Source organism: Notechis scutatus, chromosome 2, assembly GCF_049901735.1.
Source record: "Notechis scutatus isolate UNSWTSFEM ecotype Mainland chromosome 2, rNotScu1.2, whole genome shotgun sequence".
In the NCBI taxonomy this organism is placed as follows: domain Eukaryota; kingdom Metazoa; phylum Chordata; class Lepidosauria; order Squamata; family Elapidae; genus Notechis; species Notechis scutatus.
In genome coordinates this window covers 120,902,213-120,927,983 of record NC_142010.1, presented here as the reverse complement: position 1 = coordinate 120,927,983, position 25,771 = coordinate 120,902,213, and the positions used below count along the sequence as shown (strand labels likewise).

The following is a 25,771-nucleotide window of genomic DNA, read 5'->3' as shown; positions in this document are numbered from 1 at the left end:
TTTCCTTCCTTGCTCTCTTCCCATCTTCCCTTCTTTTTCTTTCCTTTCTCCTTTCTTGTCCCTTTTTGCATGCTCAAATGCAAAAGGGAAAACATTTCTCCTTTTGTTTTGTTTTTAGTTTGTTTTGCTAGCCCTCTGCCAGTGAAAACAGAGCTCAAGGGGTCGCATGGGCCCCTTGGACCCAATTTTCGGTTGTGATGGCCTCCTGCAGCCCTCTGCCAGAGAAAAACGGAGCCCAGGGGGGACTGTTGCAGCCAAAAACAGAGCCTGGGAAGGTAGCACACGGCACCATGGGCAGGCCCTTTCTTGTTTCCAGGGCAGCCCCGCAGGTCAGATTTAAGCACCAGATCCAGCCAGTAGGCCTTGAGTTTGACACCCCTAATCTACTGCATCACTCAGAACAATTTGATGGTATGAACTGAAGGTCAAAAGAGAAAATAATGAAAAAAAACCCAGTTCCCATAGTAAATGTTTTATGTTAGAAATTTCAAAAAGAACCTAATGACTGGGAATTTCCCAACTTCTTAAAACTATCTTAAATTGAGCAAACTATTTGTTTATCTGGTCCACTTGGCTGTTCAAAAACCACAGGGACCTTTTAGGATGCCTACTATTTTATTTATTTATTTTGTAAAAAAAAAATCTGGAAATCTTACCATTTTCTCATGGCAAAATATTTAACTGTAAAATAAATATATAACTTAGATAAATATACGTTATTTGTTTCAATCCTGCCTTTTGAACAAAAAGCGTATCTGTACAAGGGGAAACATATTTGCAATACCATCGAGTCTTAAAAAAAAAGCATTAAAATAGAGGGCTCCCACTTTATTTGTAATTTTCAATTAAATGCCTTCCATGGTACAGTCGTTTTCATGAGAGATTATTGTGAGACACAGAAATTAAAGATTCAAAGGTCAAAGATTTTTCAGGGATTGCTGGACAGGATTTATCAAGTGAAAAAGTGAAAAAATATTCAGACCAGGAGTGTTAATCTGCAGCAATAAAAATAACACTGTGTTGGGGAACCATGTAGATCATTCCAATGTAGATTCCAACTACAAGCCCCATGGTTCCCCGTCCCCGCTGGCGAGGAACTGTGGATGCTGTACTGAAGAGAAGAGAAACAGACTTCCTTGGATCCCAACTCCGCTCAGTGGGAAGGCGCCAGGAAGCCGCCCCTTTCCTCCGCCCGGGACAAAAATGGCGGCCAAAAGGGGAGGCGCTTCCTCTTTCCCAAGCAGCCAGTCCGCTGCCCTTCTCAAAGATGGTGGATGTGTGACACGTCAAAGGGCCGACGAGGTGGCCGGTTCCGGGTGACAGGCGGCGGGGCTGAGAAACAGCCGCGATGGCGACCACGGCCGCCGAGGCGGCAGCGCTGGACGCCCTGAAGCGAGGCGGGCCAGCGGCAGTCGAGTCCCTCTTCGAAAAGCACACGACGGCCGAGCTGAGAAGCGTGGAGCGGCAGCTGCGCGCGGGCATCGAGGGAAAGCGCGAGGAGCTGCGCCAGATGGTCGGGGAGAGGTACCGGGACCTCATCGAGGCGGCCGATACCATAGCCGAGATGCGCGTCAGCGCCGAGCATCTGCTCGAAGCCGTGCGGGGGCTTCAGCAGCGACGGGCGCGCGGACGGGCCGCCGGACTTGCGGCCAGCAGCCAGCGCGAGGCACGGCACGAGGTGGGCGCTTGGCTGAGGGGCGGGGCTGGGAAAGGCTGCAGCCCGGGGTCCCGAGCGGCGGGCGGGCCAGTGGAGGGACCGCGCGACAAAGTTTCTCTGACCCTCCGTAACCAGGGTGGGGTGGGGTGGGGGGAAGAGCTTCACCTGTTGAATTGCTTCCCGTTCGCCGTTTTAGTAAAATACTGGACGTTAAAGCTCGGAACCCCGAATGCTTGGACAGTGTGAGAGTTGTCAAGGACCTTGGAGTACTCATCTCTAATGACCTAAGTGCTAGAGCCCACTGTAATTACATAGCCAAAAATGCATTAAGAGTTGTTAACCTAATCCTGCATAGCTTTTTCTCCGGTAATATCACACTGTTAACTAGGGCATACAAAACATTTGCCAGACCAATACTTGAATACAGCTCATCAATCTGGAACCCGCATTACATATCTGATGTTAATACAGTTGAGAAAGTCCAAAAATACTTCACAAGAAGACTTCTCCACTCCTCTACTGTAGCAGAATACCTTATGCCACCACCAGACTTGAAATTTTAGACCTAGACAACCTAGAACTATGCCGTCTTCTATCCGATCTAAGTATAGTACATAAAATCATACATTGCAATGTCCTACCTGTCAATGAATACTTCAGCTTCAACCATAACAACATAAGAGCACACAATAAATACAAACTCAAGGTTAACCACACCAAACTTAATTGCAGGAAATACGACTTCAGCAACAGAGTGGTCAGTGTCTGGAATACTCCACTTGACTCTGTGGTTTCTTCCCCAAACCCCAAAAACTTTAACCTTAGACTGTCTACTATTGACCTCACTACTTTGGCCGGTAGAAGCGGCCTTGGGGCGAGCGCACACACACACACTCCCCTCGCCGCGAGGCCGCTTCTATTGGCCGATCGAAGTGGCTGGTGACTGCCCTTGGAGAGCTTCCATTGCCCAAAAGACACTGCCTAATGGCGAGGGGGCATGGGCAGCCACGCCTCACCCCAAAACGGCTGGGGACTCTGCCTTGGGGGAGCTTCTATCGGCTGATGTTCTATCGGTAGATTGGGGTATTCTAGCTTAGGCTACCTGCAGGGCACTCCTAAAGGCAAGTTTTCTCCCCACCCCCCGCCCTTCCCCCCATTTCTCTTCACCTCATGTAGTTCTAATGAACGATGTGAGAAATGGTGGGGAAACGCATGGATTAAATAGGCCTAAATTTTGGGGGTGGGGCTTAATTTCACCTCATGCCTAGAAATCATGCTGGGCCTTCCTGTTGGTGGAGGCCGTATTGTTGGAGAAACATGGTATCTAATAATCACTTGACAAAATAAATAAATAAAAGTGGAGGATGACAAAGAGGAGGGATGTAAAAAGGGAGAAAGGATAGAGTATTTGGAAGCAAAGGATAATCCTTTCGTAGTCCTAAGTAGAGAAGAGGATACATTTTTTTTGGGGGGGGCAGCAATCTTTGCAACATGGCTTCCTTTTTTAAGAATATTATTCTGAGAGTTATGCTCATGGCGTTTGCGTTTTGAGAATGGGTGTAACTCAGGTGGACTGAGATAACATAAAACCGCATGCATGTTTCAAAAGTCTGCTCTTGGCACTCATAGTGCATCCCACGTTTATTGAGGAAAAGCACAGACAACATTTATTGAAGAAAAAGTACAGACATCATATTGGTCCTCCCAAATGAATTTCAATGCAGGGGCCAATAGGATGCTCATGTGTGTCCCAAAGGTACTTTTTTTCAAGCTTTTGGGGGGCTTTCTGGTTTTTCTTTGAAGATGTTTCGCTTCTCATCCAAGAAGCTTCAGAAGAGCTGGAGAAGCTTCTTTGATGAGAAGCAAAACATCTTCAAAGAAAAACCAGAAAGTCCAATTGCCTCTTGAAAAAAAGCATCTTTGGGACAACTATGACCTGGATGACTGAGAATCTCCATAGATGCTCATGTGTGTTTCTGTCTAGACAACGTGGCAGTCCCAGGAGAAGTTCTACTGCTTGGCGGCGCAAATTCAGCTTCTCTTGCAGATTCCAGAGAAAATATGGAGTGCTATGGAATCTTCTCAGTATTTATCTGCCACTCGGCTCTACCTGTTATGCTGCCACCTCCGTGGCCTTCTGCAGTTGGATTCTTCCGGTACCCACTACAGCCCAATTCTGGCATGCTTTCCTATTCTTGCCCGACAAGTAGCAGCAGCTAGCCATTTTCGGTAAGCAGCCTGAGATACTTTTTCCTAGCCTAGATTGTTTAATGTGGTTTATTGCTCGGATGTTTTCTTTTGACAAAGAAAATGTTGTTTCCTGTCTTAGGAATTCAGATACTGAAATAGTATCAGAAATAGCAAAAGATGCATCTTGATTACCAGTAAAAATCCTAAATAATAAATATCAATAAACTGTCCTGGACAGCTACTTTTAATTATATTACTCTTTTATATAAAGGCTTTTTTGTAGTACTACAACTATATATTAAAATTCTCCCTGGTGTTTGACTTCTTAACAGCAAAATCAGCAATAACTTCCTGATCTATGCATTGTTTTATTTTATGTATTTATTAAAACAGCTCTTGTCCACTTTTGCTTTTGCTTTTGGAACTGCTTAAGCCAAACTTGAGCGTTTTCTATACATACGGACTTTCAGCTCCTGGAATTTTCCAGTCACAGTGGCTGTAATTCTGAGAACTGAGGTCTGCATTCGGATGGCACTAAAAACTATCAGAGTAGTCAGTGATCAGACCGGCAGATTTTATTCCATTTGATTATTACTTTTGCTTTCAAAATAAAATATTTAATAAATTTAGTTTTTAATGTAAAGTTTGTATGGCTTTAGATAACTATTTTTATTTTTGGCATATACTTTTAATTGTTTAAACTTCTGTTAAATATTATAAATCTCCTAGCATTTTGTTTGTCTTTCTTAGGTCAACTATCTTGCAGGAGAGCAAATCACTTTTGAAATGCCGGACTGTTTCAGATCATGCAGTAGCAGAAGCTTTGTGCTCAGCCATGCTTCTTGAAGATAGTTCACCACGCCAGGCTCTTGCAGATTTCCTGCTGGCCAGAAAATCTGCAATTCAGCAACTTCTGAATCAGCCTCATCATGGTTGGTACACATATAATGTTAACGTTAGCTATTCTATCTGCTTTGAACCTGCAGCTTCCATGTATCCATTAATCTCATCTTTATGAATCTTTGCAGGTTCCTTCCTATGCTGAATAAATTGTAAAGAAGTTTATTGGTATTAGAGATAAAAGTTAAAATAGTGGCAGCTACTTTTTCCTTGAAAAAGTCTCCAACTTTTTCAACTTCTCCAACTTTTTCAGGGACTTATTGTGGGTTGATTATTCTTTGTTCCCATATTAAGGCATTTATATTTATAAAATAAGATTAGGGTTACTATATAGTGGCTAGAAATTATAACTAAATGAAATCAACCTAGGCCACTAGTTCCTCAAAATTGATAACATTTTAGTTATTATTTTTCTAGATATTGCTGATCGCTTAGCATTGTTTTCCCTTCATCTTTTTAGAATTTTAAGAGTATGGAAATGAATAATCGAATGACTCCTTTCTTCTAATTGATTGATGGTGTGTAAGGGAAAAAGTTATTATCCATGAATACACTTATTTCAATACACTTATTATTCTACACCTTTTCCTTGAAGTAGATGTTTTTGGTTGGATATGTATATACAGCTACTATTATACTTTTTTGTTTGTTCATTTTAAATCAGACGCAGGCATCAAAGCACAAATTTGCTCCTTGGTGGAGCTTCTAGTCACAACCCTGTATCAAGCCCATGCCCTCTTCTATAACCTGCCAGAGGGAACACCCTCAGATCCATCTCTTCCTTGTGGCTTGCTTTTCTTGACTTTGGAGACCATCACCAGCCAGCATTCAGCAGGTGAGCAAGATCATATACCAGGGGTCTGCAACCTTAAACACTCAAAGAGCCATTTGGACCTGTTTCACACAGAAAAGAAAACACCAGGAGCCAATAATTTAACAATCAGTGTGACTGGGTGGACGTGGCCAACGTCATTCACTCCTACCCAGTCACCTCCTGCTCTGGAATATGGAGAGAGTTTCCATCCTCCGCCATACCCTTACCTTCTTAGGCCAGGTGAGGAGTATCTAGGAGGGAAGGGGCAGGGCCAGCCAGTGGTGGGATCAGCTGACAGGAAGCCACAGCAGAGGGCCGAAAGAGCCGTATGTGGCTCCAGAGCCGCAGGTTGCAGACCCCTGTCATATACCATTGAATATTGCTTTGTCTCTTAAGCATCCAGTTTAATCATTAGTGGTCTGATCTCTTTTTGCTCCAATTTTCTTTGGGAAAGGGCTCAGCATGTTGAAGGAAGAAACCAAGTTGAGTACCTCTTTCAAATACTTGCCACCATCTGTCACAGAATTCCAGCCAACACTCAGAACTTTGGCACACCCCATAAGCCAGGATTGCCTTAGAGATACACTTCAGAAATGGATCAGCATGTGAGTCTGTAAGGAACATACCTTACTGGAGGTATTTGGTATTGTGACCTTCTTGGCAAATATATTGAATAGCCTCTTTGTAGGAATGAAATTGTAGTTAATGAAGATTGTTGTGGTTTATAAAGACAAAACAGCCTTGAATCTTGAAAGATGGAGAATTAAGCTTATATAGCAAAACTTTGTTCAGCATTACAAGCATTACCTTGATACTTCGTTCATATTTACTCTAGCACTGAGATAATAATCCAGATTTGATTTGAGTTTTTACTTGTCACTTTAAAAAAAAATTAAGACTCCATCCTGCTTAGTATAGTTCAACATCTGCAAGTTTATATTTCTAAATTCCTTTTCCCCAAATATTATCAGAAAACAGATAAAAGGCTGTTTTGAATTCTTCAGGCTTTTCATAAATCATTCCCTGTTCTTTTAGAATTTCAAGAGGACTTGTATATTTACAAGGTTCTAGTCTTCTATTAACCTAGCTTATTTTGCCTTCTGTTGTTTGTTGTGATTATCAGCATCGGTTCCTTGTCACGTTGATTCATAATTATGCTGTAACCTATACAATAAAAGTAACAGTTTGTACAAGCTTGTAAGTAGCCCTCAATAGCGCTATGAACTGTAATGGGTGTAAGGAAACTGCTTACTTAACTATCTAGAATTCTTTTCAGGTGCAACGAAGACATTAAATCTGGGATCACAGATTTACTGGTATATGTGAAGAGCCTTAAAGGCTTGGCCAGGATCCGTGATGCCGTATGGGAGCTGCTCACCAGTGAATCTATGAGTCAGAACTGGGAGACAGTATGTCATCGGCTTCTTGATAAGCCCATCTCTTTCTGGGAAGATCTGCTACACCAGCTTTTTTTGGACAGGTTACAGGTAAGACCTTGACAAAATTTAGCTAAGAAACAAGCTAGGAGATGCTGATAAAATAACCTAAAACATAATGAAACAATGTTTATTGCTTTGTTGCTCTGGATATCCTGTTCTTTTTTCCACTTCCCTAAATGACTCTGGGTCTGTTTCTTCCATGATATGGTATATCTAAATACCTCATTTACTTTCTGACAGTTTCCTGGCTGCTAGTTTTGAAGCAAAAAAACCAACCATTCTATCTTTTCATCTTGGTCCTTTGGTTCCTGTTTTGAATATAAGAATGGAAAAGACCTTAGTGGGATAAGAAAGGGGCAGCTTCCAAGATTCCCATATGCCAAAGCTTGTTCCTATATTTTCCGAAGCCTCCTAAAATCATCTGTATGCTCATGATTGGTACTGACCATTTTCCTCCCTGCAATATTTTCTTTTCCAGACTCTGACAAAGGAAGGATTTGATGACATCTCCAGCAGCTCTGGAGAGCTGCTTCTTCTGACTGTGCAGGAACTTGAAGCAAAATTTGACTCTTCTAATCAAAGCAAGCATATCCTATTTGAATGTAACATGGCCTCTTTCCTATGGTCAGAGAATCCTAATGACTTGCCATCTGATGCTGCCTGGATCAGTGTGGCAAACCGCAGCCAGTTCACTAAGAGTGGATTGTCTATGAAGGCGCAAGCCTACAGTCCCAGCGTCCAGAGCTTCTGCAGTGCACTAGATTCCAAGCTGAAGGCCAGGCTGGAAGACCTGTTGTCTTACTTGCCTTCCGGCTCCTCGTCATCCGAGGATCCGTCATACGGACACTCCAAGAACTCTGCTTTTGACAGATTTGCTGACGCAAGCATAGTTGAAGAGCTGTTGCGCAGCCACTGCATTCGTTGTTTGGATGATTTGCTGGGCTGTGTTAGGGAAAAGCTGCAACATGCTCAGGAGGTACTTCAAAGGTGCACAGATAACTTGCATAACCCCCAAATCAACACTCTTTTGTTTATGGCACGGCTTTGCCGGTCGTTAGGGGAATTGTGTCCACACTTGAAGCAATGCATTCTGGGAAAATCAGGATGCCCAGAAAATATGGCAAGGGAGCTCTGGTCTTTGAAGAAGACGGGGAAAGGTAGAACAGAAGAAACGAATCCCGTACAGGCTAAATGGCAAGGATTAAAAGAACAACTATTGCAGGATAGCCTGTCTGCTTATCGGATATGGAGCACAGCTGCTGCTAAAGTGAGTGACTTTTGCGGGGGAGGGGGGGAGGGGGGCAAGGAGGTGTCCGCTGCCCATTTGGGCTGATGACTAAAACAAGCTATGATTTAATTCGCTCAACGTAGAAGTGCAAAGGATTTGGGGGATATTATTTTTGGCTGAAATATAACAAGTCGCTATAAAATAAGAAAATTCTTGGGAACTATAGGTAGCCTTCAACTTAAGAACCACAATTGAGCCTCCAAAATTTCTGTTGTTAAGTGAGACATTTATTTCTCCCATTTTAAGAGGCTTCATGTTTGATTGCTCCAACGGAATCTGCTGCTTTAAATGCGAGTCATTCATGAAGCATAAAAAAATATTTCAAGATCAATATACTCCTAAGTTGTTGGAGAGCAACCATCGCAGTGAAGAGGAGGGCTTAAGTGGGAAATTAATCTAGAATCATTATGTAAACGTAAGAGGCAAGGTCTGATACACGCACACACAATCTTTGAGCCTTATCTAGTCTTTCCCAGATGAAATCAGTCTGGGAAGATTCTTGTGAAATAAGCATAGAACAATAAAGTAGCTTTTTTGAACTGTACAAGTGGGGTGGTGGTGGATGTCTGGTTGTTTGCACCTGATGTAAGTGCTCAGATGAGGGATTTTTTCTTGCAATAGATGTTAACTGGCACTGCAATATTCTGCTTTAAGTTAAAACAAGACTCAGACCAACCATACCCATATACGTCCTTCAGCACTTCCCTATCTTACCTCAGGTAGTCCTGGACTTATAACCACAGTTGAGTCCCAAAATTCTGTTGCTAAGCAAGACAGTTGCTATGCCCCATCTTACGACCTTTCCTGCCACAGCTGTAAAGGGAACAGAGCAAAACAATCTTGCAGCTTCAACCTACAGGTAGTCCTCAGCTTACAACAATTCGTTTAGTGACCTTTCAAAGTCACAACACTGAAAAAAAGTGACTTACCGGTATGACCGTTTTTCACACAACCGTTGCAGCATCCCCATGGCCACATGATCAAAATTCAGATGCTTGTCAAGTGACACATATTTATGATGGTTGCTGTATTCCGAGGTCAAGCAATCACCTTTTGGAACCTTCCGACCCGCAAAGTCAATGGGGAAGCCAGATTCACTTAACAACTGTGTTACTAACTTAACTGAAGTGATTCACTTAATGACTATGTTAAGAAAAGTCATAAAATGGAACATAGCTCACTTAACAACTGTGTCACTTATCAACAGAAATTTTGGGCTCAATTGTGTTGTAAATCGAGGACTACCTGTACCTCAGAATCCAAATCAACCGCACAGCCAACAGAGAAAACACCAACCCTCAACCAATCCTCACAACCCCCACCCCACCAACAGTTCACCTCCCAATGACCCTGACCTGATGTAACCTCCCCATCATTAGACTCATCACAAGACTCACTGATGACTCACACCTGACCCATCACAAAATCCATCACAAGACCCTCACTTGACATACCCCCACCGCCTTATAAACAAAAGAACTCTGACATCCTCTGAACTCCACTGAAGATGTTATACCTGTCCTGGTAAAGAAACTTTCGGAAGCCAACCCACAAATCAGATAATTCACCTTCACCCTCATCCTATACCCGAGCTACAGATATTTGCCACTATCACAAACTATCTGTATTGCTCTTCCATAGAGAGGAAATATGCTGAGATTGCAAAATAGGACAGGCAAGCTGTTTATGCTTCTACATCTGTTTTCCTCTAGTTGCCTCCCAACATACTAAAGTTCAACAGATTCAGCTGTAGGATAATTAGCTCAGTACATCTATTTTTTAATGGAAGGAATTAAAATAGAAGTGGACAACTTGAGATCCCAGAGATGCTTGCTGCATCCAAAAACCTTAGCCTCCAAAAGTTACCAAATTACAGTGTTTAAAAGGAGGTTATTATTAAATACTTGATTCTTTTTAAAGAAATGCACACTGTAATGAAACCAAAATTAGTTTTGTCTCATCCCTACCCACTAGTCCTAGAAATGTAATCCTTCCTATGCATCCCAGGAATAATTTTGCTGGTTCTAAGGAAAATATTTTAAAATTAATAGGGGTGGGCACTGATGGTAGGTAGAAAATGTCTACTTTCAAGCATTTCAAAGCTGAAATACTTTTGCTAGAGCTGTGCATTGAAATGTAATGGATTTATGAAATGAGAGTTGTCTCCGCAGCTATCCTGCTATTTAGTTTGTCTTCTTGTGAATGAATCCTAGGTCCTTGTTCAGAACTTCACTCAATCCTTGCTGAAAGAGGAAGCTGAAGCCATTCTGGCAACAGCCACCAACTGGGAGGAGAGTGAAATTGAAGAAGAGACAGAAAGTGGAAGCAGCATAAAATCTAAGATACGGCTCCCTGTCCAGGTAAGAAATGATGAATATTTTTATTTATACATATTTATGCGTGGTGCTTTGGATGATATTCCTCAATAAATAAATGAACAAATATAATGTTTTTGACTAATTGTTTGAGTTCTCTTTATCTAGTTTTAGGATATGTGGAGAACAGATAATATTTTAGGTCATATTTATGTAGAAATATTGAGAAAATTCAAACAAGTTCACAAACTTTTAAGTACCACTATCTGTGTATGTATCTGTCTATTTAACAGTCTATATATGCAGACATGTTGTGACTCCGAGACTTGAACCTGATCAGTCAGCAGATGTGGGTTCGAGCGAGGAAGAAGATCTGGCACTGAGATTCGAGCCTGCATTATTAAGTGACTTAGAGGGGAGTCAAGTAGAGGGAGAGGAGTTGGATTTGACAGATGAACCTGATTTATTGGAGGATTCAGAGGCCACTCTCTCCCCTGAATCTACTTCCCTAATTAAACCTCAGGTGTTAACTGTTAATCAGGAAAATGTGTCGGAGGTTTCAAGCGGAGATGAAACTGCCGGATGCTGGCTGGATGCCAGAACTAGGAGAAGATTGAGACGTCAATCTCAATTAGAAAAGAGCCGTCCAGCAAAGGATTAATTAATGAGACTGACACACCCTCTCTTAGAGGATATAAGGGAGCGTACGACTTTGTAATCTTTGCTGGAAACAAAGTGAGTTTTGCCTTGGAAAGAATTGCGTCTGATTACTGCGTTGTGATTTACGAACTATACAGAATTGCCGGACAGATTCTAGGAGGATTGCCAAAGGACTGTGATAACAGAGCAATTGAATCTTCTGTCTCTGGTTTTGTAAAGTATTTGAACTATATAACTTGAAGTTTCATCTGTGGATACAGGTGGGACAGAACACAGACATATACATATACACTCATAATAAGAGCTCTGTCATAAACAAGGATCATTCTATACTAAGTTGTGAATTTACACATAAGATAAGATAACTGATATCCAGAATTAACCAGTGGTCCAGTAGCAGAGCTGAATTTGCTTCTGATCTTCCTTGAAATTGGGAATTTCATAAAATGCAATAATGGTTCACAGATTTTCTTTAAAACCCTTTTAAAAAGCTTTGGACGACAATTCTCCTGAAAACACTGAAGAACAATTAATTGACCCAGCCGTTAGTCTGAACTTTGAGAGGAGTGAAAGCCAAAAAATTTCAAATTGTAAATCATCCTCTTACCTGAGTGTTTCCATCAAATATGATTTAGACCAGAGGTGTCTGCTGAGGTAATTCCCCGTTAGGAGAATGAGCGCACACAGGGAGACGTAGTGAGAGTGGTGAAGAATAACACACAAACAGCACACAGCTACGCTGTATAGTAAAATGTAGGTTTTATTTCCAGTAAACGGTTAAGCAAAGTCCAAACACAGTCCAAGTCATACATGGTTATAGTAGTCAGTTTTCAGTCCAGGGATAATCCAATAACAAAGTCCAATATCAAAAACAGTTCAGTAAAAGACTCACATCAAATCCAAGAATAACGATGATCAGCAACAGTCAATAGAGAAATGCAGGAATGGCAACACTCTCAGCAACAACAGAACGGAACCCAGGTTTCTGGCTCCATCTTATGGCCATTTGAGGAACTACACCCAATTACAATTTTAGCATTCCCTTAAAGAGACAGTATTAAAATGTCTATCCTGGTTTATATATTTTCCAACCCAACTAACTGTTAGGTGACTTACAATCCTAACAGTGTCCAGTCTTAGCAACTTTAAGACTTCTTGAATTCAACTCCTAGAATTTCCCAGCCAGCATGGGTGGAATTCAAGCTTGGACATTCTGGTTTGGACAATTTATGTGCCAGTCCAACTGTATTCCACTGTTAAACTGCAATATTCTTTACAGCCATCCTGGTGTGTCCAGTCCTTCCTCTTCAGCTTGTGTCAAGAAATAAATCGAGTTGGAGGCCACACTCTTCCCAAGGTTATCTTGCAAGAATTGCTCAAGACGTGCATGATTGAAGTACTAGCTGGCTATGAAAAACTATCAGAAGGGAAACGGGAGAAGGTACGTTCTTGGAGCTTGTGGTTGGTGGGACATGAAATTTAAAAATAAGGGATTCTCCCCCATGTGATCTGCAGTATTCTGAGGCACCCTAATTGGCTCAGCTTTGTGGTGTTTAAGAGAAAAATGTAATATACAAGGTGTTTTTTTTTAAATCATAAGATTAGTCTGATAAGATTGCTATGAAATACTGTAATAATCAAACTATTCATTTAGATTTAGACTACTCATGTAGATATACTTGATAACTCATTCTAAAAATTAAAATAAATTATCTGTGATGTAAAACAGGCTAGATTGAATCCAGCCTCATTAACAATAGCAATCTAAATATTGTTCTGTGAAATTGTCAGCTGATTATTTTATAGCCAGTATTACTGACACAAATATTTCCATATTTTGCTATTAGAGATATTAATCAGTGTAGCATGAGAGCTATAGAGGGGTAGCTGTGGAACCTATTCAGATTTGACTATTAGAGAAGGGGTCCCCAACTATTAGAGAAGGGGTCCCCAACCCACTACTGAGTCGTGGCCTATTTGCAACTGAACTGCATGAGTGGCAGGCTGGCACACTTGCAATCCCATTTGTGCAAGCAGTGGGCATCGGTGCTTACAGCCCCATTCATGTGTGTGCAGGTGCCTGCCCCACTCATGCACCCACTGTCACACAAATGAAGCTGTGCATGCATGTGTACCTGTCCCTCACACAAAACCATTCCTTCCACACACACCCCACCTGCGCTGGGCTGCCAACTTGGAAAGGTTGGGGAAGGCTGCATTAGAGCACTTCAACTGCAGAGTGTAGCCAGGAGAGGCATCAGTTCTAAATTAGCTGATTGGTGTGAATGTTGATAGAACTTTTCCCCTTCAGAAATGTGAAAAGACCATTGTTCAATGCGTGTATAGAATTTGTTTCTGATATTCATGTACAGAAAGAAGGAAAGCTACCAATTACTCAGAACAGGGCTTTGCAACTACTGTATGATCTTCGTTATCTGAATATAGTCCTGACAATTAAAAACGAAGATATAAAAAGCAGCAGAAACAAGCATGATGCCAGTTAAGTATACTATAAAGTATTATGTGTATAAATTTACTGTATTATTTTTATGTATTTAAGTGTTGCTATATCCACTTTACCATGAGACATAATAATATTTTGCAACATGTACACACACAGGTTTCAAGCAACGCTACAATAATCTAAAATCTGTTGGACTAGAAACAGAACCTTTTTAAAAAGAGCATTTATTTTTTTTAGCAACATAGTCTGTAATTTTGCAGGTAGTCAACATTCAGGAACTGATTAACATATCTTCCTGTTTTATGACAGCCTGAACCAGAATTTCAGGAAATTAATTTGGCTGAAAGTTGATCAAGTAAATATTTTTAAAAAGGTCACTGTGCTGTAGTGTTCTAGAAAAATGGAAGGGAAAATACATCAATGTAATTTATTGGATGTATCTGAAACATTTTTAATAATAGATGATCAGTTCAAAAGTTCTTTCTGACTGCATTAAGGGAAAGAGCAGTGTTTGATTATCTTAGTTCAAGATACAATATTTGACATTCCATTTCATAAATAGTTGCAAATTTTTAATTTCATTAAGTTTATATATGTTGGGTTATGATGGGGGTTTCCACCATCTGGTAAAATTAATTTCTTTGCATAGAAAACAGCATTTGCCTATCCATGGGGAGCAGTCCTTCAACATTGTAAATGAGATTATTTTTCTTTGTTTCAGGATTGAGAAACAGATTGATGCTCTTGAGAGCTATATAGATCCTTTCGACTTGGATGTTTTTATTCCTCACTTAAATAGTAACCTTAATCATCTAGTACAACGAACTTCTGTAAGTTCAAAGAGAGAATGTAGATGATTCCAAGTAGATTTCTATTATCTTAGATCATCTATACTTACCAATGTTGGTTGAAAGAACATTATACTAATTTTCCAAATAGGAAATGATAATACTAATTAAACAACCATTACATCCATAAACTCTGCAAGGTATTTTGCTTTTATATACATGTAGTCCTCAACATACAACCATATTGGAGCCTGCCCATTATGGTTATATGTCCTGATGGTTATAAACGAGGTCGGTCACATCACCAACCATTATTTGCGACATTGTTTTGTGGCAGTTGTTAAGTGAATGCCAGAGTTAAGCAATCCCATTGCTAAGTCAAGACATAAATAAGTCGTAAGTCAAGGACTACCTATATGACTTAGGTAACCAAATCATATATTGAAAATGAAGAATGAGATAGTAGTACTGGCAGTCCCTGAATTACGATAGCAATTGGGACCTGAATTTCCATCACTGAGCGATGCAGTCATAAAGTACCACATCAAGTGACTACATTACTTACCAAGAGGAATCCCTGCAGTTCCCATTGTCATTGTTAAGTGAGGACTGTGTATCGTTAAGCAAGCCCCTCATAATTTCCTGCTGGCTTCCAAAGATCAGAGTTGGTGGGGAAGCTGGCAGAAGTTCCCAGGCCAAGGAAACTTGCAAGTAAACTAGCAAAGCAGATCAGTGGCTGCTCCTTGAGGGAGTATGCGTGTGAATGGTGAGAGAAAATGCACAAGTGGCCAGCCACACTTTCTCACATACCTGGCAGCAGCCACCACCAACCTGTCTGCTGGCCTGCTTGCAAGCCTTCAGAAGGCATGGCGCAAGCATAGCAAAGTTCAAGGTGTTTTGTTTGAGATCATGCGGGAGGCCAGCACAACCCAAGCGCAAAGCGGGCAGGGAAGAGAGTGTCGGTGGGAGACTTAGCCTTGTGTCCTTCCCTGCTGGCTGCCCATTGACTTTGCTTGTGCGAAGCTGGCAGGGAAGATCACCAACCATGATCACTTTACTGCAGGATGCAGCCACTGTTGTAAATGCGATCTGGTTGTTGCGCCCAGATTGTGATGATATCCTTGTGCAGCCACTGTTGTAAATGCAATCTGGTTGTCGCGCCCAGATTGTGATGATGTCCTTGTCGGAATGACTGGAATGGCCAGAACTTTGAGGGCTGGTTGTAACCACTACTTGTTCAGTGCCATTGTAACTTGGAGCAGTTGTGGAACAAGTGATCATTAACCTATAGAGCGAATGGCTTATGATGATCATCTTTTCATTAAACTTTCAGTTAAGTATAAGTTCTCACTAGAAATACTATCTTCCCTGAATAGCCATAGGCCAGGAAACCCCACAAGGCTTGAATGGATGTAGTCTGGGAAGATCATAGGCCACGGTGCATTGATCTTTGGAAACTCCAGTTTGTGTGTCACAGCTCAAACTGGTAACGCAAGTGGGCGGAGAGATACTCTTGCTTATTCAAGCGTTGTAGGTAATAATTACAGCACATGTATTTCTCATGCTACTTTTTAATTTAACATGACTTTATAGTTGAATGGACACTTTATAGATGAATGTTGCTCTATTAAGGTCAGACGGTTCTCTCTTTTCTTTCCTCTAGGTCCTGTTTGGTTTACTGTCAGGAACAGAGAATCAGTACATGAGCAGAAGCAGTGCTTTAACTTCTCAAAAACTACATAACATCCTACCTCTAACTTCTAGCCAGATCAGGTAAGTGACTCAGACCTGTAAGCAATAAAAACCATGTCCTGTAAAAACAAAGCATCTGAAAGTGGAAAGTAATTAAACATCCCGTTTCTTCTTTTTAAGATTTGGACTGTTGCCTCTCAGCGCATCAAGTTCTCGCAAGGCTAAACCTGTTCTGAGAAATACCGAACACGAAACTCAGGTTGGTTCCTTTGTTTCAGGGATGGGCAACTTTTTGATGCTGGTGGGTTTTTGAGTCAGGGTGGAGAGCTGCAATACTTGGGACTAGTAGCTTAATAATTTAGCTTTTGTTTCAAGTTGCGCTGCATCTATTTTAAGCCTAATATTAGTTTTCATCTCAACTCAAAATTACGCTGCCAATTTTCAGGAACTATAGAGAGGATTTTGCTGGCTGAAAAAAGGAAGTTTCGAGGGAGTTTCTGAAGCTAACTGTCTATGCTTTCTAGTACACTATACTATTTTTCCTATCTTTTCCTAATATTTAACAGTGATTAATTTGGATTTGTACCACATTACTTTGTTTCAAAGTTACAGACAGGATAAATTGTGTAGCAGAATAACTTGACAGTAGGATGTACAAATGTTTTGCTAGTTGTGTTTTGCAATGAAATTTATGTTTAATTTCTGTTATCTGGTTAAGACACCAGACTAGAAACCAAGAGATGGTGGGTTGTAGTACCACCTTAAGCATGAAAGCCTGCTGGTGTGATGTTGGGCCATTCACTCTCTTAGCTCAACTCACCTCATAGGGTTTTTGTTGTGGGGAGTTGTTATTAAAATAACAAAGGTGGGATATAAACAGCAGTAACATCAGTAAGGTCTGTTTAACTGCCTTATAACCTTTATTCCAGGGTGATGCTGACCAGTAATTCCTGAAGAAACTTTATTGGGGTATTAAACCGTGTGAATTGAAAGGCTCCTCTTCCCCATGCATAGGTTTTTGTAGAAAACTAACACCGTCATACAGTTTTTTTCTATAGTGCCTTGAACTTGAGACCTTTTGTCAAATGACCAGACTCAGAAAATGAACTCCTACTAAAACAGACGTTTGCACAATTTTTCTCCTGCGATTATGGAACCAATGCTCTCTGAAAAGAGCAGGTCCTTGATGCATGTATAAGATTTACCTGCTTTTGTTTGGTTTCGGTGTTGCATCTTAATTTTTTTAGAAAATGATTATACCCTTCCTTTAATAAGAGAATTACCTCTCATAGTTATTTTTTTTAATTCCATGTGGTATCTCAATTTTTTTTAAAAAAATCGTAGATTTTCGTTGCTATGAGTGCAGTATTATAAATAACTTTTATCACTTGTGAGTGTAACACACACACACACACACAGAGGTATGAATTTCATTTTTGACAATGCTACTTTTGATTGCTTTCTGCTGAGCCTATTTCTTTGAGCTACTTTAACAAAACCAAATTTATTAATAATTATTAACTAGCTGCTTGCCAGTTCTTGGACTTGGACTATAGAGTCAGGGAAAGCTTTTGAAAGTCTTTGCTTAATTGTGTATGTTTTGGCAATCAACCACTCTATAATTATTACCAACCGTATTTTTCTACCATGTTCATTTCTGCCAATAAATTAAGGAATGTAATGATTCTGAACTTTTGGAGATTCTTGAAACAAACGTTTTCAAAGATCCTGCACTGGATTTTCTATATTAAAAGGTAGACAACCTTTGGATGGCCAAAGGTTGCAATGTAGCTAAGCAAAAATTTGAGGGAGGTTGGTTTATAAACAGATGCTTTAGCTCTTTCATTTGTTTTGCACCTTCAGGATGTCCATTTTTAGCATCATTAATACAGTGGGGCACTAAGTCCAGCAAAAAGGGGGGATTTTAACATAAGGCATCAGAGCTGCAAACTGCTTATACCCACTGAATTTCTCCTAGCAAAATTTCAACTTTTTTTTTTAAGGTATAGCACTTTCAGAGAAGGGAGATATCATAATTTGCCCAGGTGGTCCTACTGGCTACTGTGAATTTGAGCTCATGTCTGTCTTCACATAGCTATCAGTTTCTTGTCAATAACAAAAAAAACAGCAAACCCTTATGGGGCTATTGACTTTTCTTTTTGTTAAAATGAATAGGCTTCAACCACTGCCCTGATGAGAATAGAAGAGACGCTGCATCCTGGGTCCCTGTTCAGGCAACTGGCGGCAGAGGAGGAGGAAGACACTGCAGCACCATCTTTGTTTAAACTTGGCTGGCTCTCAAGCATGACCAAATAATTGAATAAATGCCAACTATCATGGTCTTGGCTGTGTAATGACAAAAGGATGTGTAAGGCATATGATTCACACCCCATTTTAGCCCGAAGCTCATGGTTTAAATGTCTTGTACAACTAATCAGAGCATCTAAGAATGCAAGATATGCAGCTTAGGCAGCTGAAGTTATTAACTGATTATTTTCTTTAAACAGCCATGTAATTAAGTCCATGACCAATGGAAAAGTTCCTGTGTCTGTGTGCGTCTATGTGTGTAAGTAATAAGGAAGCAATTGTTTGCACTCCAGTAATAGAATCTCCCATTCTATCTCGTGGGAGTATTTTTTTAAGTGGCCTTAACACATAAAGACTTAACTTTTAAAAAAAGTTACCATAAAAACATATTCACTATTTATTGAAATTAAAAAAAAACTTATAAAACTAAACACAAATGTTGGAAAGGATTTTACATAAAGCATCGGTTACTAATAAACAGATTGAGAAGTTGGACTGGACTCATTATGCACTCCTATAATACAGAGGTGGACTCTTAGGCTCATCCCGACATGTCAGCTCTCCACCCTCAACCAGTCTCCAGAACAATCCTATAAAAATTACTCCAAAGCTCCCTTTGCATTGCAATAGTGCAGCAAACCACAAGTAAACAACTACCTGTTAACCTGTTATTCCAAATACAGATTGAAAAGGCAACAGGCATTTTGTGCAATTTTAACAATTTCTTTTTTAAAGTTGAAATATCACACAGTGCTGTCCCCCTTCACAGAAGGCAGAGAGCTGCTAGGCTCATCATGTTGGAGGACGGCCCCTGTTCTGTAAGCTGTCGAAATGCGCCTCCTTCAGGATCTGGTTGATGTGGAAGTAAGGGCCTTGGCATAGTGCAGACTGCTCCTGGAAAGACTGAGGAGGCGTAACGGGACTTGATCCTGGCATTATCTGGGGTAAGCTGGTGTCTGTCCCAGTAGCTCTGTCAGGACTGCTTATGGTGCTGCTGCTGCTATAACTGCTGGTACTGCCACTTTCACTGCTGGAAGACTGTGGAACAAGACACACAAGGAGGCTGGTCATCATAACTTGTTAAAAGCAACTTTATATCTCAAGCAGACAATTTTCTGGAGGTCTCCTGGTACCAAAAACCTGATCATTCTGTTTCTACAGGGAAACATTGCAATAAGCAAGTTAAACATGCAGGTCCAGCAATATAAACTAATTTTCTGTACTTTCAATTCCACTAGGAAAAAAACTGCCTTGCCACATATCCCAGATGTCATATTTATACTTTCAAATATTCAAATATTTTATCTGACGCTGAAATTTAACAATTTTAAGCACTATACTATGTTAAGTATAAAACTGAATTGCTTTGAGTCTGTTTACCCATCTATCACTGTTATCTGCCACTGTAAACATCATGAAGCAAAGTACAGTTGATTCCTCACAACAGATTAATCATTCTTGCTACTATATTTGCTAAACCACAATGTGGGTTTTTAAAACTGAATTCAAATAATTAATGTTTAATTACACCTTCACACAAATAGAAAATGTTAAAAATTGCACTAATGTGTCTTAATGGTGTAAATTGTGTTTAACACTAGAAGCATTCGTTCATGCATATGCATAATACCAGCTGCCAGGAAGGCATCAGGCACCTCCCTTATAGGCAGAGATAATTCAAGCTGCCTGCCTCATTCTACCATTCTTATAATTTTCCATAGCTCTCCTACTTACTAAGCAATGGCCAAATGGTGACCTCAGAGAAAAATCAAGGTGAAAGATACTGGCTGGATTAACACATCACAGTGAGCCATAATGTGACTTTTTGTTTTAGTTGAACAAATTCAGGTAATGAAAAGTCATAGATACCATGTTGCTACTGTTCAAGATACTAGACCTGAATACGAACATATAAGTTCTGATGAAAATCACTTTGAAAGGTGCCTTGTGTTATAGAGCAAGAAAACAAAAGCATACATATTTAAAATTCACATTTGAAAGAAAAGCTTATGAATCAACACCAAATGCAGGAGTAGTATTTATTTTAATGTAAACAAAACTAACAAACCAAACTTCGTCCTAAAAGGGTGCAATTCACTCTTAGTTGGGGGGATATTACTAATCATGCATGAGCTTCCAAGTTAATCTCTAGAGATTCTTGTTGGAAGAAAATAGTGCAAACACACAGAGAAAGACTAGCTTCCTTTTCACAAAAGACATGTCAGACTAATTATGATAAAAATGACTGGTACTATCCTTAATATTTTCAAGAATGCTGCACAAGGCATGGTAAGCCAAGGGTGATAACCTAGCAGTCACATCAAAAGGTGTTATGTGAAAATTCTGGTCCACAAGTTATGAAAAATGACATAAGTTAACATCTGCAGAAAGTGACTGAAACAAAATTTAAGAGAAATAAATTATAAATAGCCCATATCAGCAAGCATAATGTAAGAAGGAGAACTGATCCATATTTGTGAGACTAAGAGAAATGGGAAGGATGTATTGGATTTGAGCGGAAGAGATTTAATCTTCTGGGTGGAATTGATGAACACAAAGATCACGACGGAAGCAAAGATGCAGGTCTGATTATGAATGACTGAACTAAAATATATTTCAGAAAACAAAGTGCTGCATACAAAAGTAGGGTGACACTTGTATGTTATGTTTCTCTGAATGCTGGCAATATCACAACAACTGATAAATTTGAAGAAAATTCACAACATAATGGGATCTTCTAGGTAATGTGACTAAAATGAGAAAACACTAGAACAAATAATTGGGCCATTCGGGGATATGAGTTGGATATGAGAATGGATATTGGTGTGTATCCACTTAAAAACGATCTGTTGAAAAGTATGAGTGCTTTGTTTATGATGAATACAAGGAAAGTACTGAAAGATAAAAGATAATAAGATTCTGAGTGTGGGAGAGACCTTTTTCTGTAGAACCAACAGTGAACCTTGGAAAACAATGAAAATTTTAAAATATTCGAAAGCAGCAAATGTTATAACAGAACAAATACATGAAAAGAAAATGCAAATCCAATATTGAGAAGTGTTAGAGACAGATTAATCTTCCAACTAAATAACAAAAGAGAGGACATAAGATTTGGAAACAGCTTGTAACAGATGGAGAAGAAATATGTTACAGGGCCCAAGAATAATATGGAGTTATGCTAATGAGATCCACAAAAAAGCACTCATGAGGGAACAAAGTGAATTTTAGATATGCTATATCTAAAGGAATACAGAACTGAAAATTAATATATTTAACATCCAGTTATTTGTTATACATTTGACAAAGAAACAATGAAATTATGCACCTGATGAAATATTTACTAAGGTAGATGTAATGAAGAAAATTTAAAGCAAACAAATATTGTTAGAAAGGCAGTGTATAGTACACAATGAACTGAAATATCTGTCAAAAGAAACAAAAATGATTTTGTAGAAGAGCTTATCTGAAAGGGAACATCATGACAAAATGCATGTAAAAATACTTTAGCTACAGAAAGTATTCACACTTTCTGTTAACAGGATAATATATTAACTGCCAAAGCAAAACTATATTCAAACAATCTTACCTCTGTATCCCAAGAATCCTGAAAGATAGCATTTCGGCTACCACGTTTAGTTTGTGGAACTGGCCCATCCTCCTCTATGCCATTTCGTCTCCTCTTCCTGCAGCAAAAATTGGAGAGCAGTAGAATTAGTTCATACTTTTAGAAGATACAATTACGGCTAACATACAGTTTAAAAGTATTCATTTTTTCCCCATCTGCCCATTGCTACAAAGGCATCAGATATTAAACCCAGAAGAAAGCCGTATCAAAAGGTGCAATTTATCCTTTATTTAACCTTTCCAGCTTGGCTACCTGCGCTGACGTGGGATGTGTGTGTGTGTCAGATGCACAGCTTCATTTGTAAAAATGGCACATGCACATGACCTTCACTCACAAATGGAGCTGCGCTCGCATCACGCCAAAGCTCCAATTGCGTGACAGGCACTTGCACTTGTGTGCGAAACTCAACTTACATGAGTGGAGGGCGCCTGGCTCGCACGTGAAGCTCTACTCGCACAAGCACCCTCCGCTCACACCAGTGGAATTTGAGGAGTGAGCGCTTGCCCAGTTCTCCTGCTGCCCAGTTTTGAACAGATTGGTAGTGGACTGTAGACTGGGGGGGCCCTGCTGTAAAGCATCTTTCATTATCCTATGCTAGTTTTAAAATCATGTGCAGATTATCTTTTAATGTTAAAGTTTAAACTTCATCTAGGTGCTTAGTAATCTCAATGCAGTGCTCAAAAATCATCTCAGCAGCAAACATTTTTAAATGAAACTTATCCTGAATGGAATGTCTGGCAATGAAAAATAGTTACAAGTGGTTCTCGATTTACAACCATTCATTTAGTGACTATTCAAAGTTACCACAGCGCTGAAAAAAGTGACTCATGACTGTTTTCCCCACTTATAATCACTGCAGCATCCCCATGGTCACATGATCAAAATTCAGACACTGGGCAACTGCCTCATATTTATGACACCTGCAGTGTCCCTGAGTCGTGCGATCACCTTTTGCGATCTTCTGACAAGCAAAGTCCATGGAGAAGCCAGATTCACTTAACAACCGTGTTATTAACTTAATAACTGCACATGGTCACAGGAACAAAATTTGGATGCTTGGCAACTGGCTCATATCTATGATGGTTTCAGTGTCCTGGGATCACGTATTCACCTTTTGCGATCTGACAAGCCAACGGGGAAGCCAGATTCATTTAACAACCATATTACTAAAAAACTGCAGTGATTCACTTACCAATTGTGGCAAGAAATGTCATAAAATGGAGCAAAACTCACCAAGTTCACAAAGATTTTGCTTAGCAACAAAATTTTTGGGCTCAATTGTAGTCATAAGTTGAGAATTATCTGTATATTTCTCAACTTAATGGTCTTCTATTAGGTTATCAGGATTTATTTTATTTGTCACAAATGTCAGACAGGTATAATAAGTGTTAGTTTAAGTCCAAAGCAAACACATTTTTTGAGAAAAACGTTTTCTGTTTTTAAATGAGCATAAGTTCCATATGGATATTCTTTAAGATGTCCTTTGTTAAAGACAATGCTCAAAAGCACCAATATATCTCATACAATATTTCAGAAGGGTTCACGAAATGAAGATTATTCATAAACAAACATTCTTTAGATGTTCTAAAAGATTGAAGCAAATTGAAGTTACACTAGAGCCTTCAAAGGTTTGGTAGAGATATAAAAATATGTCAATGTATTTATTCAGCCCTTCAATTTGACAGCTTCTTTGTCTTGTTTATATAGTTATTGAATGAGAATATTTTTTAAGGGAGATATTGTCATTTTGAAAATTATTTCATTTTCCAATTATGAACATTAATCCTTACATATTGAATAGCCCAATGACTATTTTTTTCTGGGATTTCTCAAATATGCAACCATCATAAACTATCAAGCTGTACAAAATCTTAGTATCAGGCAATGAACCAATAAAGCAGTATATTGTGATTTGAAACAGGCATTAGGTTTTGACAGAAATGCATTTACAAGTATTGCATAGATGGGCCTAATGTGCTACACCAACATATACATGTTCTCATAAATAACATCAGAGTAGCACAGCTGCTAAATAGGATTCCATTGCAACCCTATGAGCTATATCTCCATTTTTAATCTCATTTTAATCTCCATTTTTAATCTCAGCCATAAATTCACTGGGTGGCTTTTAGAAAAATTACAAACCTCTTCTTTCTACATTCAAACTTTTACATGTGGCAATTTTGTAATAATAATTCAAGGCCGGTTTTACAAGGCCTTAAAGAATGGCCGAGAAAGCTGTTAAGAGATTAGCTTCTGAGAAACTTCAGGGTCAAATTTCTATTTCTGTCATCAAGTTGACAGAAAGAGCTCAGCTCGAGCAGAGTTTCTTGATGTAATCTACCTACTAGTGTTCCTGCAAAAAAAAGAGAGAGAGAGAGAGCTAGAGAGTATATATCAGCCTAAACTACTTCAAGGAAAAATAAAACATTAAAAAAAAAGCAGCAGTAGCAGCAGCAGCACAACCAAAATGGCCAGTACCCTGGATTATTATTACCAGTATTATTTTCTCTTTTATTCATTAAACATGAAACTCTTAAAAATGTATCACAAATATCATTGACTGGTGCTAATGGTGGATACCCGTTGCTGCCTTATTATTGTTGTTGTTCTTATCTTTACTATCTTTATTCATTAAACATGAAACTCAGTCAACTGAACATTTAAAAATGTATCACAAATATTATTAACTGGCACTGATGATTGATACGGGTTGCTGCCAGCATCCTAGGTATCGACCAAGTAATTATTATTGTTGTTATCCTCGTCGTTATTTTTACAAGGGAAAGATCGAAAAAAGAGGAAAATGCGAGGTGCCTATTCGGGCCAAACCCGAGTCGAAGCGAGAGGGCCCATGTTAGCCTTGAGCCTTTCCCATCGCCTAATTGTACCCCACTTCCCAGACTCCCCAGCCAGCTCATAAGGAGCGAGGCGCCTGCGGGTGGACGATCTTGGGAAACTGTCGCTCCGACAACATTGAGGAAAGGCAGGCGGCAATCCAGATTTTCCGGCCAGAAGTCGCAGCTGACGCGAAGGCCGGAGGCAATATCCACGGCAATGACCACACAATCGCCACCGGGGAGCCCCTCCGCTCGCCAGGCGTCCCGGCCCTGCTGCTCCCAGCTTGGTCGCCTTCGCCCTCGGCTTTTCTGCCCGCGGCTGCTTCAAGTCTCCCTCCTCCCCCCAACGTCCCCGAGGCCATCCCGTTTTCCGCGCCCGGCTCACCTCTGTCTCGCTCCTCGTTCGCCGGGCAGCGGCCCACGGCAACTCATGGCCGGGCTGAACCCCAGTCCGCTCGGGCTCCAAGCAGCGAAGACGGCAAGGCCCCTCCCCCACGCGATCCGGCTCCCAAACAACCTTCCCCCTTCCACCCGCCTCTTCCTTCCTTCTCTCAAGCCTAGCACACTCCCCTTCCGGTGGGCACGACTCCTGCGCAAGCGCACGAAGGAGCGCGGCCGGGACCGCCTCAACGCCAGAGACGCTCTCGCCTTTGCTTGCGCATTGGCGGTGCGGCCCACGAAGCCGTGACTCTAAACCGCATGTGCGTCAAGGCGACGGATGACGCGTGCGGCGCAGGCGCCGTCGTCCAACTTGACTCAGGCTCCGCTCGTGGGGGAAGGTCAAAGGTTTCA

The 25,771-nt window shown here is 40.4% G+C and overlaps 2 protein-coding genes across 3 annotated transcripts in view; one reads left to right on the top strand and one right to left on the bottom strand.

The window, feature by feature from the left end:
• The first annotated feature begins 820 nt into the window (after nt 1–820).
• On the top strand, nt 821–18,549 carry COG1 (component of oligomeric golgi complex 1). The gene is made up of 14 exons (XM_026675793.2): nt 821–1,678; nt 3,642–3,886; nt 4,598–4,779; nt 5,412–5,582; nt 6,016–6,166; nt 6,838–7,048; nt 7,479–8,267; nt 10,502–10,648; nt 12,543–12,704; nt 13,636–13,763; nt 14,449–14,557; nt 16,179–16,288; nt 16,388–16,466; nt 18,383–18,549. Exons 1-14 carry the CDS (start codon nt 1,349–1,351, stop codon nt 18,521–18,523), a joined length of 2,955 nt encoding a protein of 984 aa, XP_026531578.2. The 5' UTR covers nt 821–1,348; the 3' UTR covers nt 18,524–18,549.
• Nucleotides 18,550–18,887: 338 nt separating this feature from the next.
• The window catches only part of VCF1 (VCP nuclear cofactor family member 1), a 45,627-nt gene continuing 38,743 nt past the window's right edge, over nt 18,888–25,771 (bottom strand). Inside the window, exons 1-3 of one of the 2 annotated variants that reach the window (XM_026675800.2) lie at nt 25,365–25,658; nt 22,101–22,197; nt 18,888–19,552 (exon numbers count right to left, since the gene is read on the bottom strand). In XM_026675800.2, coding sequence (XP_026531585.1) covers nt 19,307–19,552; nt 22,101–22,197; nt 25,365–25,411 — 390 coding nt within the window. In that variant the 5' untranslated portion in view covers nt 25,412–25,658 and the 3' untranslated portion in view covers nt 18,888–19,306. Of the gene's footprint in view, nt 19,553–22,100; nt 22,198–25,364; nt 25,659–25,771 lie in introns of those variants that run through there. The other variant, XM_087956040.1, reaches the window with a different exon arrangement.

What these genes read in the sequence shown, in the direction of transcription:
- COG1 (XM_026675793.2), top strand. Translation starts at nt 1,349, where the DNA reads ATGGCGACCACGGCCGCCGAGGCGGCAGCGCTGGACGCCCTGAAGCGA. An exon ending in CACCAGCCAGCATTCAGCAG is followed by an intron (nt 5,583 to 6,015) that starts GTGAGCAAGATC and finishes TCTTTGGGAAAG; the next exon opens with GGCTCAGCATGTTGAAGGAA. An exon ending in CAGAAGGGAAACGGGAGAAG is followed by an intron (nt 12,705 to 13,635) that starts GTACGTTCTTGG and finishes ATTCATGTACAG; the next exon opens with AAAGAAGGAAAGCTACCAAT.